General features: G+C 38.6%; 1 protein-coding gene across 2 annotated transcripts in view; it reads right to left on the bottom strand.

The window, feature by feature from the left end:
• golga7bb (golgin A7 family, member Bb) overlaps positions 1-14,143 on the bottom strand; it is a 50,674-nt gene that overhangs the window by 24,465 nt on the left and 12,066 nt on the right. Inside the window, exons 2-4 of one of the 2 annotated variants that reach the window (XM_067421196.1) lie at positions 12,867-12,908; positions 5,810-5,935; positions 3,618-3,770 (exon numbers count right to left, since the gene is read on the bottom strand). In XM_067421196.1, the coding sequence (XP_067277297.1) occupies positions 3,618-3,770; positions 5,810-5,935; positions 12,867-12,908 (321 nt within the window). The remainder of the gene's footprint in view (positions 1-3,617; positions 3,771-5,809; positions 5,936-12,866; positions 12,909-14,143) is intronic. The other variant, XM_067421197.1, reaches the window with a different exon arrangement.

Below are 14,143 nucleotides of genomic sequence, written 5' to 3'. Positions count from 1 at the left end.
TTATAACGCTAATATTATTATATTGTATACTGTCAGAGAAATGTATGCATCAAAAGGATCTAGCAGTAGCTTATTTAGATTACTCAAGTTTGTTTGTTTGACTTTTCAAGTGAGCATTGCAAAGGCTGTCTGTGTTTCTCTACCCCAGTGGGGTGTAACTGTGCATCACTTTACTTCTCTTTGCTTTCCACTCTACAGAACCGGCCATGAAAAGGGACGTGATGTTTGTAATAAGGAAAGAAAACAGATCTGTTCTGAGTTCAGTGGCCATGAACAAACTTCAGGATGAGCAATGACTCACAGGAGTAAATCCAACACATGCTGCTAATATGCTACTTGGCGCAGCACAAAGTGAAATACGTTTTTCCAGAACAAAGTGCACAAGTACACATTTATCAAAAAAAAAAAAAAAAGACATTCATTTATCATGATAAAAATTCCACCTTAATGGAGGGAGGTCAGAAAGCTTGAGACCACCAGTGGAAATGCTTTTTCATTACAACTTATATCAGCATAATAAATTGAGTGGAAAGTTAAGTTGAAAAATTTACATGAATATCTCAGTGTCTGGTATTGTTGACCTTTAGCTTTAAATGGCAGCAGCACTCAAGCTGCATGAGCTTGCATTTACATTTATCCATTTAGCAGACTTTTTTTATGCAAAGCAAACGTGACTTAGAACTTTTAGAAAATCTTACACTTTTTATTATACATTATTATACATTCAATAGCTTTGAAAAAAAATACTTATATATATATATATATATATATATATATATATATATATATATATATATATATATATATATATATATATATATATATATATATATATATATATATATATAACAAAACATCTCCCACACCATTACACTACCACCACCAGCAGCCTGCACAGTGGTAGCAAGGCATGATGGATCTCATTCTGTTTATGCCGCATTCTGACTCTACCATCTGAATGTCTCAACAGAAATCGAGACTCATCAGACCAGGTAACATTTTTCAAGTCTTCAACTGTCCAATTTTGGAGAGTTTGTGCAAATTGTAGCCTCTTTTTCCTATTTGTAGTGGAGATGACTGTGGTACCCAGTGGGGTCTTCTTTTGTTGTAGTCCATCCACCTCAATGTTGTGCGTGTTGTGGCTTCACAAATGCTTTGCTCCATACCTTGGTTGTAACAAGTGGTTATTTCAGTCAAAGTTGCTCTTCTATCAAGTTGAATCAGTCAGCCCATTCTTCTCTGACCTCAAGCATTAACAAGGCATTTTCACCCACAGGACTGCCCCAAACTGGATGTGTTTGCCTTTTCACACCACTCTTTGTAAACCCTAGAAATGGTTGTGCGTGAAAATCTCAGTAACTGAGCAGATTGTGAAATACTCAGACTGGCCCGTTTGGCACCAACAACTTGCCACGCTCAACAATTGCTTAAATCGCCTTTCTTTCCCATTCTGACATTAAGTTTGGAGTTTGGTGGATTGTCTTGACCAGGACCATGAAGCAACTGCCATGTGATTGGTTGATTAGATAATTGCATTAATGAGAAATTGAACAGGTGTTCCTAATAATCCTTTAGGTGTGTATAGCCCATAAAATGTCCCTACAAAGATAGCAATATCCGAAATCCTTGTACTTATGAGGACATGTTTTGGTCCCCATGTGGAAAACAGCTTATAAATCATACTAAAGCCTAGTTCACACTGCCCGATTTTTGCCCCGATTTTGAGTCGCCGACAGGTTTTGCGAAATCGCCGACAAATGCCCGAGATCACAGGCAAATCGGTGCTCGTGCACGCGAGTGACAATCATGCAGTGTGAATAATCAAAGACGCGATCAGAGAGAATCGCCGACGAGTCGCCGACGCCGGTGAGATATTTGGCATGCTAAATATCTGGACCTGTCGGCGATTCAAACTCCTGCTGTGTGAACAGCGTTCTGACTGAAAATTACATCGGCGATGACCGACAGCCAATGAAAGAGTGAGATACAGGGCAGCAGGACGTTCAGGGAGGAGTTATAGAGCAGAATATCAGTATTTTAATAGATATATTTACAATTCTATCAAACAGAAACAAAGCCCAAACATTTGCACATCCAGCCACAGAAGCAGCACATTACAAAATGGTTTATTTACCTCAAACTGTCTTTGCAGAAAACAATCCTGGCTCCCTCTGTCTCTCCAACAATTTCTTCCGCCATAATCTTTTTTCTTTTTCTCTACAAATCAGCGCACATACAGTTTGAAGCAAACGTTGTGCAGTTTATCATTTTAAATAACAATTCAAAGTGTCGCGAGAGAACTCCGGTCTGACGCACGTGTGATCTCGCGTTGTTTACTCGGCACATCGAACGTGTGTTTGGGAAACGTAGTTTGCGCACCGGAGAGAGAGAGAGTTGTCGGCGATTCTTCCTCTTGTTCAGTCATGCAGTGTGAACTCCTCTGTCGTCAAACCATCGTGCAGTGTGAACACAGCAGTGACTGAATGATACCCCAGATAGTCATGCAGTGTGAATAGAGCAGTGACCCGACGAGTTTGAAAATCGTGCAGTCTGAACTAGGCTTAAGTGATGTTTTTTGAAAATGAAAAATGCACTTTTTCTGTGATGGGTAGAGTTAGTGTACTATATAGCTTGTATAGTATACAATCATTATGTCTATGGAAAGTCCCCATGCACATAAGAAACTATATTATTTATTATTTATTTATTTTGACTTTACAGAAATGTACTCCGGTGTCCCACAGGTTGAAAACTGCTGCTTCTGTACAGAATGAAAGGTCATTCTGTAATTTAACGTCTTGAGCCTTGATGTGTGACAGTGCAGCACGCTCTAAATCTTTGTCTCTGCTGCCCTGACTTGTGTGTGCAATCACTCGTCTTTGATGAGGAAGATGCTATCATGCTAGCCCGGGGCATGAGGGAACTCATCCGTGTCCACTCATGTGTGGCCTCTCGTCAGCTGGAGCAACAAACAAAAGTGCTCATCATGGGTGGGTGCCGTTTATCAGAGTTCGCCATTAAGCTGGGCATTTTTATAGGCTGGAGTTTACAAATAACTCTCAGGAAAATCCTGATGTGACCTCGGAGTTGCATAATGCGGGTTAGAACGATGTCACTTTTCAAACATGTTAAAGCATGAAGAAAGAGAGATAACAGGGACTTTATATCCGCTCTATCTCAGGGCAGGTGATGCACACCTGTGTTCAGTAATTAGCTGCCCTTTGGAAGTATACGTAGCACTGAATGTCATGTTATGATTCGGTCGGGCATGCCTATTGGTGGACAGGTGCTCACCACAATGGAACTATTGTCTAAGTGGGGCATATCCATGCATATCAAACCTTATCTTGACTTGGTTTGACTGCTATTCAAAGAAAGTGATTTCCATCTGCCACAGTGAACGTGTGTGGTCAGATTCAAATGGGCCGGCACATCAAAACGTTCAAACTTTCTAATGTTTTGATTCTTTGTGAATCCTTGGATGACCAGGCCTGAATGCAGTTTTTTGATCTTCAAAGGCATCCATGGGTTGTTCTCAATCTAACATCTCAGAATCGGCATCTTGATGAATGTTGAGTGTATTGTAAATGAAACAAGAGAAGACTTTATCTTGATACCTTTTCATAGCGTGTCTCCATGCACAGGAAGATGATGTAGGCCGTAGCACAAGCCAGGCAGCCTTCCAGGTAGGACTGACCGCCAATCTTTTCAGCCTCTGCATAATAGCAGTTGAGCGTCTTCACCGTTTCTTCAAACAGGCTCCTCTCGATCTGTACACAAGTATTTTTTTTTATTAAAAACTTTTATGAAGAAAAAATACATAATCCCAAGGGAATGGATTAACTAATAAAATGTATTGGTAACACTTTACAATAAGGTTTCATTAGTTAACTACATTAAAAACATGAACTAATAATGAACTGCGCTTCTACAACATTTTTAATCTTTGTTCCTGCTATTTCCAACATTTACTAATACATTATCAAAAGTTGTTTTTGTTAACATTAGCTAATGCACAGTGAACTAACGTGAACAAACAAAGAATAGCTGTAACAAAGATTAACAAATACAATAACAAATGTATTTCTCATGTTTAGTTCATGTTAGATAATACATTAACAAATGTTAACATCAAAATCAAGCAGCTAGGCATGCAGACTTCTTCTGCAAACATTTGTGAAAGAATGGGTCGCTCTCATGAGCTCAGTGAATTCAAGCGTGGTACGTGTTTCCACCTGTGCAATGAGTCCATTTGTGAAATATCCTCGCTACTAAATATTCTACGGTCAACTGTTAGTTGTATCATAACACAGTGGAAGCAATTGGGAACAACAGCAACTCAGCCATGAAGTGGTAGGCCAAGTAAAATCAAAAAGCGGGGTCAGCGTACGGAGCTGCAGTCGGATGCAGTGGTGTAAAGCACTCCGCCACTGGACTCTAGAGCAGTGGAGACGTGTTCTCTGTAGTGACAAATCACACTTCTCTGACTGCCAATCCGATGGACGAGTCTGGGTTTGGCGTTGCCAGGAGAACGGTACTTGCCTGATTGCATTGTGCCAAGGGTAAAGTTTGGTGGAGGTGTGATTATGGTGTGGGGGTTGTTTTTCAGAGGTTGGGCTTCCAGTGAAAGGAACTCTTAATGCTTCAGCATACCAATACATTTTGGACAACTTCATTCTCCCAACTTTGTAGGAACAGTTTGGGGATGACCCTATCCTGTTCTAACATGACTGCGCACCAGTGCACAAATCAAGGTCCATAAAGACATGTGTGGAGGAAATTGACTGGCCTGCACAGAGTCCTGACCTCAACCCGATAGAACACCTTTGGGATGAAAAGTGCGGAGACTGCGAGCCAAGCCTTCTCGTCCAACATCGGTGTCTGACCTCACAAATGCGCTTCTAGAAGAATGGTCAAAAATTCCACTGAACACACTCCTAAACCTTGTGGAAAGCCTTCCCAGAAGAGCTGAAGCTGTTATTGCTGCAAAGAGTGGGACAGCTCCATATTAAACCTTAAAATGCCTAATTAAGTTTATTAAATGCCATTATAGTTCATGTACAGTACAATTTAGTGTCCACACTAGTGCGTTTTTCTTTTCATTTTAACATAGTGTTTAAAAATGAAAATGATCCTCATCTACACTGGTGTTTCCACTGTTTCAGAAAAGATCTCTTTCCAAACACTACATGTCCGAAAGTGAATGTCACATGAGCATTCATGCACATTGGGCATGCAAGTGTAAACTGTTGCCAATTTTTCTATTAATAGCTTGCCTCTTGTGCATAGAGGCGGCAGCAGTATTATAAAGTGCAGATTTTAAGTGTTCTGTTAGCGTAATGGTCATATGATAGGGGCTTGGCAAATCAGGGAAGAATACGAATGTGGGTAGCCAATGTGGGCAGTTTTGGTCCATCTGCACTGAAACACAACCCTAGAGTTTTCAAACTAAACCAAGGTCTTTGCTTTCAAACGTCTTCCTTTTCAAGGGTTAGAAACCCCGGAGTAGTCTGGATGCCAGACTTAACCGTACCAAAATATATGCATTTTAAAATGAAAGTGTACTAGCGTAAACAAGGCCTTTAGTGACAATAAACAAAGGAAGGTATTTTGAGTATGATAAATTACAATATGTATACATTGACCTTTTATTTTAAAAGATCAAGGAAAGTTTGATTTGTCATTGTATGATCCTTTTAAAATTGATTGCAATCAAAAGTTTTAAGAAAAAAATGCCTCATAGGATTTGTGCCCACATAAATGGCAGCACTACATCAGATGTGACCCCAAACCCTTATTTGAAACTCACCCGGCTATCCAGCTCTGCAGGGAACTTGGTCTGGAATTTGCAAATGGTGCCGTCACTGTAGTCTCTCTGGATAAAGACCTTGGTGGCTAGAGACGCACTGTGACGCAGCTCCTGGAGGTTGTGAAACTACAAAGAGACACAAAAGAGACGGTGTGCTTAAACACCTTTTTGAAACTGGTGCAGTCACTAGGCCATTGATATAACTAGAGCCTTGTGTGCACGTCATATTGTATGCTTTCGATGTAGATTTTTACTTGCACAGTTAAATCATTGTACATGTGTATATAAATGTGAGACATGACACTTTAAATTAAGAGGGTCCAGACAGTATGACATTGTGTCAACTAATTACATGAGTTAGGTTTCTATCACTTCCAAGACACACATAAAACCTGCAATATAAAATGATAGAACCTGGACCTACATCAAGAGTCTCAGTCTATCAAAATGAAAAATGCACAGGGGCCTCTGAAGAAATAATATTTTAAATTATGAAGGAATATGTATGCATGTTTATAAAAGTTGGGCCAGAAAGAAGACAGAGCATCCATCAAAAGAAGGAAAAGAAACACTCAATGAGTTGTTTTGGGAGTTTATGTGTAAAAAACATCTTCACCAGCTCTGGAAACATCATAAATTTATAGAGAGCCAAGAGAGAGAATAAAACCTGATGGATCCAAGAGGCAAATTCAGCTCTAATGACCATTCGCTGTGTCCTCTTTCTCCTGATTCTCTAATTGACAATACAGCCGGACAGACGCATTCCAGAACTCAGTCTATCCACAGTAGCAGGAGGCAAATATGTTTCAGAAATTTCATTTTCAAATAACAACAACTACATGAATTAAGAACAGACTTCGTTGGGCTATACTGCAATTCCTGTAGCTTTCTGTCAGACACGGAAAGCAATGCATCTATCTATCTATCTATCTATCTATCTATCTATCTATCTATCTATCTATCTATCTATCTATCTATCTATCTATCTATCTATCTATCTATCTATCTATCTATCTATCTATCTATCTATCTATCTATCTATCTATCTATCTATCTATCTATCTATCTATCTATCTATCTATCTATCTATCTATCTATCTTTCTTTTGAGACTGTGCTTCACCCTTGTAAACAAATCTGTATTTTAACAGATCATGATATAAGACAAGGCTCACAGTTTTATTTTCAGCAAAAATTAATTGGCCTCACAGTTGCAGTCTCATTAGTGTAATTGCTGACAGCTTTGATGCCAAAAATAAGTCTATTGTTAATACTAACATAGTAAAGTTAGGCCAGTGCTGAAACATACAGAAATAATGATGAAGGTTGAATGGTAGTTTACAAGTGGAAATTATGGCTGCATGGGCAAAATACATACAGTATTTGTGTGCATACACAGACAACAGTGTAGAAAAGACATGATGAACAAAATTATTTAAAAATATTTAAATACTACTATTGTTTGTCCTTGAAAGCTATACAATTAAAACAAATCGATAACAAATCTAGACTTTTGTTTAATTAATTGTTTTATGTCTCTTTCACGACTCACTGTGCTTAAACGCATGGTCTAAAAGGGTTGTATCTATTCTCTTAATGAGTCATGGGTGTGTTTTGGGTGTAATGTGCAATACACTATTCATCTCCCATTCCCATTGTGTTTGCGCTATGGTGGATTCGCTATGTACATGGTCGGATTTACAAGCGGAAAGACTGAACGCTTCTCCAGAGAGGTATCCTTTTATTTTTAATATTTAAAAATGTTTGTGGGCTGCTGCGCATCCCTGTGTGTGTAATGAGCAGACCTGTTGAGCACCCACCTTTAGGTCGCATATTATTAATGCACCCTTTAAATAACACAAAAAATACTGCGTTTTCAATTACCTCAAAATAGCAACGGGCCTCAACACAGCTAGTTTTCAGACCAACCATGGGCGAACAAATGGGCGCGAGTGCATTTGCTATTTATACAATGTGGTGCTGGGCGTGAAAATGATATCTGCTTGGTTGAAACGAGAAAAAAAAAAAACTCGCGCCTGGCATCGAATTACGCCGGCTGTATGATAGGGCCCCAAGAGTGTGAAACCTAAAGAACATTCAGTGCTGGAATTACGGTATTTAATTATTTTGATTTCATTAATGGAATTAGTGATGATTTTGAGATTTAAAATTAAAAATCAGTTCTTTACACACCCTCAAGTTGTTCCAAACCTGTATACATTTATTTCTTCTGTTGAACACAAAAGAAGATGTTTTGAAGAACGTGCATGGGTAATCAAATAGTTGATGGTACCCATTGACTTATGGGTCCTGCACACTGTGCGATTTTTCAAAATCCTTTGCGAATGTCCCTTGTCAGACTGTACGAACATGATCACCGATGTAAGCAATGTCACACTGTAAGATCTCAGTTGTCATTAATGTCAGACTGCAGGATAGTGAAGGCGCGCTAAAAACGGACGCACGTAAGAAAACTCGTCCGGAGTTTTATATCATCAATGAATGACGCGCTCGGTGTCAGTGAGCTGCATTACACGCGGGACTGAAATGGAGGCTACAAAGAAATCTCTAGCTCTCGTTTTGGTCATAGTTTGCAGGATTGTGTGCCAAATCTTCTGACACTGCCAGAATTCAGAGGTAAAATTTGATCATGTCAAACATGTCAAACTAACGACCAAAGATGTCAGATTTTAGCCTAGGATCAGAGGAATCTTTTAGGATTTGCTAAATTTGTCTTAGACGGCCAAATCGTGGCCAAAATCGCACAGTGTGCACCCGACTTTAAAAACAAAACAAACAAAAAAACTTGGTATTTGTGATTTCACAAACGTGTCCATGCTTAATGCAGAACCATGCATTTATATTTTTACACGGCTCACTGTAAACTGTTACAGCTAATTTTTTTAATTTTCAGTTTAGAAATTTTAAGTATAATACTCATCTGTTTTAATTGCTCTGAATTTGCAATATTTGACTAGGCTAATTCATATATTTATCTTAAAATTATGTAATCTCAATTTAAATATTTCAGTTCACGAGTTCCCACTTACATCAAATTAAATAGAGTAAAGATTATGCGTATTTGGCGTGCTGTCCAGGGGAGGGCTCCGGACTCGGATTTTTGCCCGAACCCAGAGTACCCCCCCCCCCCCCCAGTGATAAAGATACTCTATATCTAGACTGTAATGTTTTATGGATTGTGATGGCATCTAATGGGAGTTTATTAAATTGAAGTGAGGAGATGGGGTGGTGGAGGGATGCTAAAATAAAAATGGTCAACGAGAGGAGGTAAATCTGTAGTATAAGTACACCTCCTATCGTTGATCAGATTGATTAGCTTACCATGCTCCACCTGTGTTTAATTAGGTTTAATTATCTGACGTGCTCCCCTTGTTAATTAGGTTTGATTAGCTGACGGCTCCGTTGTTTAATTATCTGTTAGTGCTCCTCCCGAAATTAGTTAATAAAACTTCACTAATGGAAACTTGGCTAGCTTTAAGTAGTTAATACAATAAATGCTAAATTGACAATTGGTAGCAAAGGTTTTATAAAATCAGCACAGTGAAGCAATTGCTCAATGAGTATGTCAATATGAAAAAAATATATATAAATCTGTCCTCAAACCAATCTCATGCTCAACCCATCACCATGATGTAAATCCTACAAAAATACAGAAACGGTTTTAAATTAGCATAGCTAAACATTAAACACTAATTACTAGGACATAGGAATCTCAGCCAGTTTCAGTAACATTTAAGTTTTTCTAAATAAAAAATAAAGTTCATAGAACTCAAAACAATAAAACAGTTCAGATTACTTAAAATGTGTCAGTTTTGTGAACTCTAAAGAAAAAGAAAGTTCTACTTATAAATGTTAATTTGACTGAACTAATTTGTTTAATTTAAGTTTGCTCTACGCTAGTCTCGCATAGCCACACCTTCAGACTGAGGGCAGTAGGTCTGGACTCTATCGCAGGTTTTATTGGTCAAGGACTGCCCAAGAAGTCTGACATGTAACGCAACCAACCGCACAGTTTGTATTGTTCTGCGTCATGTTTAAGGGTATGGAATTGTAAAGTTGATATACCTGCAATAACAAAACCAGCGTGCATCTATACATTTTTCATTTAAGAACGGTGTGCAAGTGCAACAATAATGCCTCAAACTTCACATACTTTTGAAAATCTAGCTTTTAGTTGATCATGGTAAGTGCTCATTGTCACAGTTGAATCTAATCTTGAATGTCAAATTAAAATGTTATGTTCAGTTATTTACTTATTCTGTAAGTTGCCCTAAAATAACAACCCCCCACACCATAGTCACCCTTCCACCAAACTTTACACTTGGCACAATGCAATCAGGCAAGTAGAGTTTTCCTGGCAACCGCCAAACCCAGACTCGTCCATCAGATTGGCAGGCATAGAAGATTGATTTGTCACTCCAGAGAACACATTGCCACTGCTCTAGATTTTTTTTTTTTTTTCATAATTCGCTGATACCCTTTTTGTAACTCTGCCCCCCTCCCCACCCCCGGTCTACTGGTATAGACAATGAGGGGCAAAAAGGTATCCTATAATGTTTTAGAAAAAAATCCTGAGACAAAGCTGATATTTCAATGAGGCAAAATATTTCATGCATATAGCAATACATTGAACTACATGTTGTCATTATGACTTCACAACACCTAGCACTGGAAAATATACAAAGAAAGACAGAATTAGAAACCACAGGATAAGGATGGATGTGAATTATAATTAGTCTTCATTGTTGCAACGACACAAAGCCTTTTAGTTCACGCCAAATGAGACGAGTCTAATTATCCCTGCACTCCTCCACGGAGGCATCGCTCAGGGAGACTCAGGTTGAGGACGCTCATAATAGCTGTTCTGCTGTCTGAAATCCCACAGCAGCTGTTAGCATAACCACAAGCAAGTGGCTTATATGGCCACATGACTGTCCACAGTTGGATTTCTCCCAGAAGACATGGTAAATTATTCACACTTGGGAGGTCATCTAAACTGTTATCTACAAGTTATAAGAGAGACGTTTTATATAGTCAGGCTTTTGACTATCAACATAAAGTATTGCACAATTTGCAGCATATTCTGATAAAGATTTATAGGAAAGTTCTGTCTGACCAACATGAAAAGTGACACAGTTTGCTTTATTATTATGACCCATTTATTGTGTTATTATGTGCATTTTTCTTCTTAAAACAACAGATCATCCAAAATGTACATCATTTACTCACCCTCATGTCATTACAAACCAAGAAGTAAAAAAAAGAAAGTCAGAAGAATTTTGCTGTTTACTGTCCAAACAACATTATACCCCATTATTAAAAAAAAATATATATAATAATTGAGCCTCCTTATAAAGCTTTTGCCATTATAAAGCTTGGAAGCGTCAGGATATTTATTAGTATAACTCTGATTGTGTTCATCAGAAAGAAGAACGTTGTAGGATGGCTTGAGGGTGATTAAATCCTGGAGTAATTTTGATTTTAAAGTGAATTCATCCTTTAAAGTTCAAAGTTAAACAGAATTATACAGCACCATTTTCAACTGAAAACAGAAAACTTTTAAAGGTCCTTTTCTTCGCGATTCCATCTTTCAAACTTTAGTTAGTGTGAAATGTTGCTGTTGGAGCATAAATAATACCTGTAAAATTATAAAGCTCAAAGTTCAATGCCAAGTGAGATATTTTATTTAACAGAAGTTCCCTTTCAAAGCCTACAGCGAATGTCTGGTTTGGACTACACCCCTGCACTTCCTTGCTTGAATGACGTCTCTAGAACCGTTTGTTGACTAACCCTCCGCCCACAAGTACATGCAAAATAGGGGGCGTGTGGTCTTGTTGCTCTCCCACGTGGAGAAGAGAGCGCATTCAGCGCTTGCATCTCCCCGTTATGGTAAGAGGCGGGACCTTTCCGGGCAAAGTGCGCTAAGCTGCTGTCCAATCACAACACGGGAAGCACTGGCCCAATCAGAACTCGTTACGTGTTTCTGAAGGAGGGACTTCATAGAACAAGGAAATCATCAGGCTGTTTTTAGGACAGAGGAAACAGCGCTGTACAGATAAGTCAATTGTGTGAAAAATACTGTGTTTTTTTGTGTGAACACTTTAATGTGTTCTGGCTGTTCAATTACGTGACAACACAATTTGGTGGCCTGAGAATGCAAACTGTGAAATAAGTTTCAAAAGTACAAGTATTTGAATACAATAACATTCTCATTGCCGTGTAAATCTATGAAAACGGTGATACCATGCAATGGTGAAACATAGTTTATACAATCTTTATTAGATGATTTACTCTATTTTGATCTCTACTGTAGACAAACTGCATTTATATCTGTACATCTGCAATCATTTGGACTATTGTAACAGAGATAATGATACTCTCTGCGGTTGAAAAGTCTTACCTATACATGACAACTGCTCCATCTCTGTCAACAGCAGTGCCAAAGCAGATTTGAATGTTTGTTGTGATTGTACTTGTCAAAGTTTGAATAGAAATCGGATCACCGATCATCGCATGGGTGTTTGAACCAGGACCGCTATCTTCTAACAATGAATTGTGCATCTCTATTTTGTATAGGGCATACAGCAATACAATTGCATCAGCCAGTCTGATTGGAAGTGGCAATATATGCCAAATCTGGCTATTTTTGTGTCCAATTGGCATCGGATGGCCTGTAAAGGAACCGTAGGTGTTATGGGCTTAAGCTGAGACAAGGAAGATGAACGATTTTCAGTACTGAACTGTCAAAGTTAGCACTGCTGTAATTGGTGAATAAGTCTGAAAGGTGAGCAAGGATACAGTAACATTCCTGAAGTGAGACCATTAGCATCATCGGCCATCGCAACCCTCAGCAGTCAGATGGTCACGGCCAATTAAAATTCATCAGTTCGGGAAAAAGATGAATGTTAATGAAACGTCCTGTCCAGCAGACACATCTGAGAGGTCAAAAGTTCCTTCTAGATGCTGCCAACATTGAGACGTATTTCATAAGTCGCCATGCAGATCTGGAGAGGCATATTAGGAAGAAAGATGCGTACCTTCAAGACTTCATAGGCTCTCGGGGCATTTCCTCTTCTTTCCTTTGTGAATGGAGAAGATGATTTTAAACAGATGTGACAGAGGCAGAACATTTACAGAGCTCGGGTTTCTTCCCACAGAAGAAGAGAAATGATTATGCGCTCTCAAACCCTTCAGAGACACCGTAGAGGAAGCGTAAGATAGACTTGCTTCAGTTTAATAGTAATTTACGGGTCTACATGCCATAAGTGAAGGACAACAATCAACTGAGTGACCAAAAAACTCTTTCCTGCCCTGCAGGGCTGGGTGTTAAGCAATAGTTTGGTCTCATTACAGAGAGAAAGAGTAAATCAGCTTATATGGGCACAGTTTAAGCAGCACGTAAAAGATACGGAAACCATTCAAATGCAAAACATATATATTTATATATATTTCATCATATATCAATCATGTTATGCTAGTACTCACTGATGCACAGGGCATCTGCCCAAGAACTCTTCACCACTATAGTTTACTGTAATTACATATGTAGCTATTTAGGTTCATTATGTAGATTCACAATTCACATATATAAGACACCAGTCAAAATGTGAATGTGTAGATAAAATAGAAATACATGAAAACAATGATGTTCTGAGGTGTTAGAGGGGCGATTTTCATATTACAAAACAAATGAAAAACAAAATAAATAATGCTTATTTTTAAGCTTACTTTAAGTAAATTAAGCATATGAAGAACAAACATGTTTTTCTATTTTGACACACGCACACACACACACACACACACATGTTGGTCTATGTGGTTTACAGGGACTCTCCATAGGCGTAATGGTTTTTATACTGTACAAACCGTATTTTCTATCCCCTTACACTGCCCCTGCCCCTAAACCTACCCATCACAGGAAACATTCTGCATTTTTACTTTCTCAAAAAAACATCATTTAGTATGTTTTTAAGGCCATTTGAATTATGAGGACATTTGATATGTCCTCATAAACCACATTTATAGTGTAATACCAGTGTAATACCCATGTAGTTATTCAAATTTGTGTCCTCATAAACCACACAAACAGGCTCACACACACACACAACACACACACACACACACACACACACACACACACACACACACACACACACACACACACACACACACACACACACACACACACACACACACACACACACACACACACACACACACTAACACACACACACACACACACACACACACACACACACACACACACACACACATTAAAGTCATATTATATACTATACTGTACATATTTTTTTTA

The sequence above is a fragment of the Pseudorasbora parva genome, chromosome 17 (assembly GCF_024679245.1).
Source record: "Pseudorasbora parva isolate DD20220531a chromosome 17, ASM2467924v1, whole genome shotgun sequence".
Taxonomy (NCBI): Eukaryota; Metazoa; Chordata; class Actinopteri; order Cypriniformes; family Gobionidae; genus Pseudorasbora; species Pseudorasbora parva.
The sequence above is the reverse complement of the archived record's forward strand: the minus strand, read 5'-3'. Positions and strand labels throughout refer to the sequence as shown.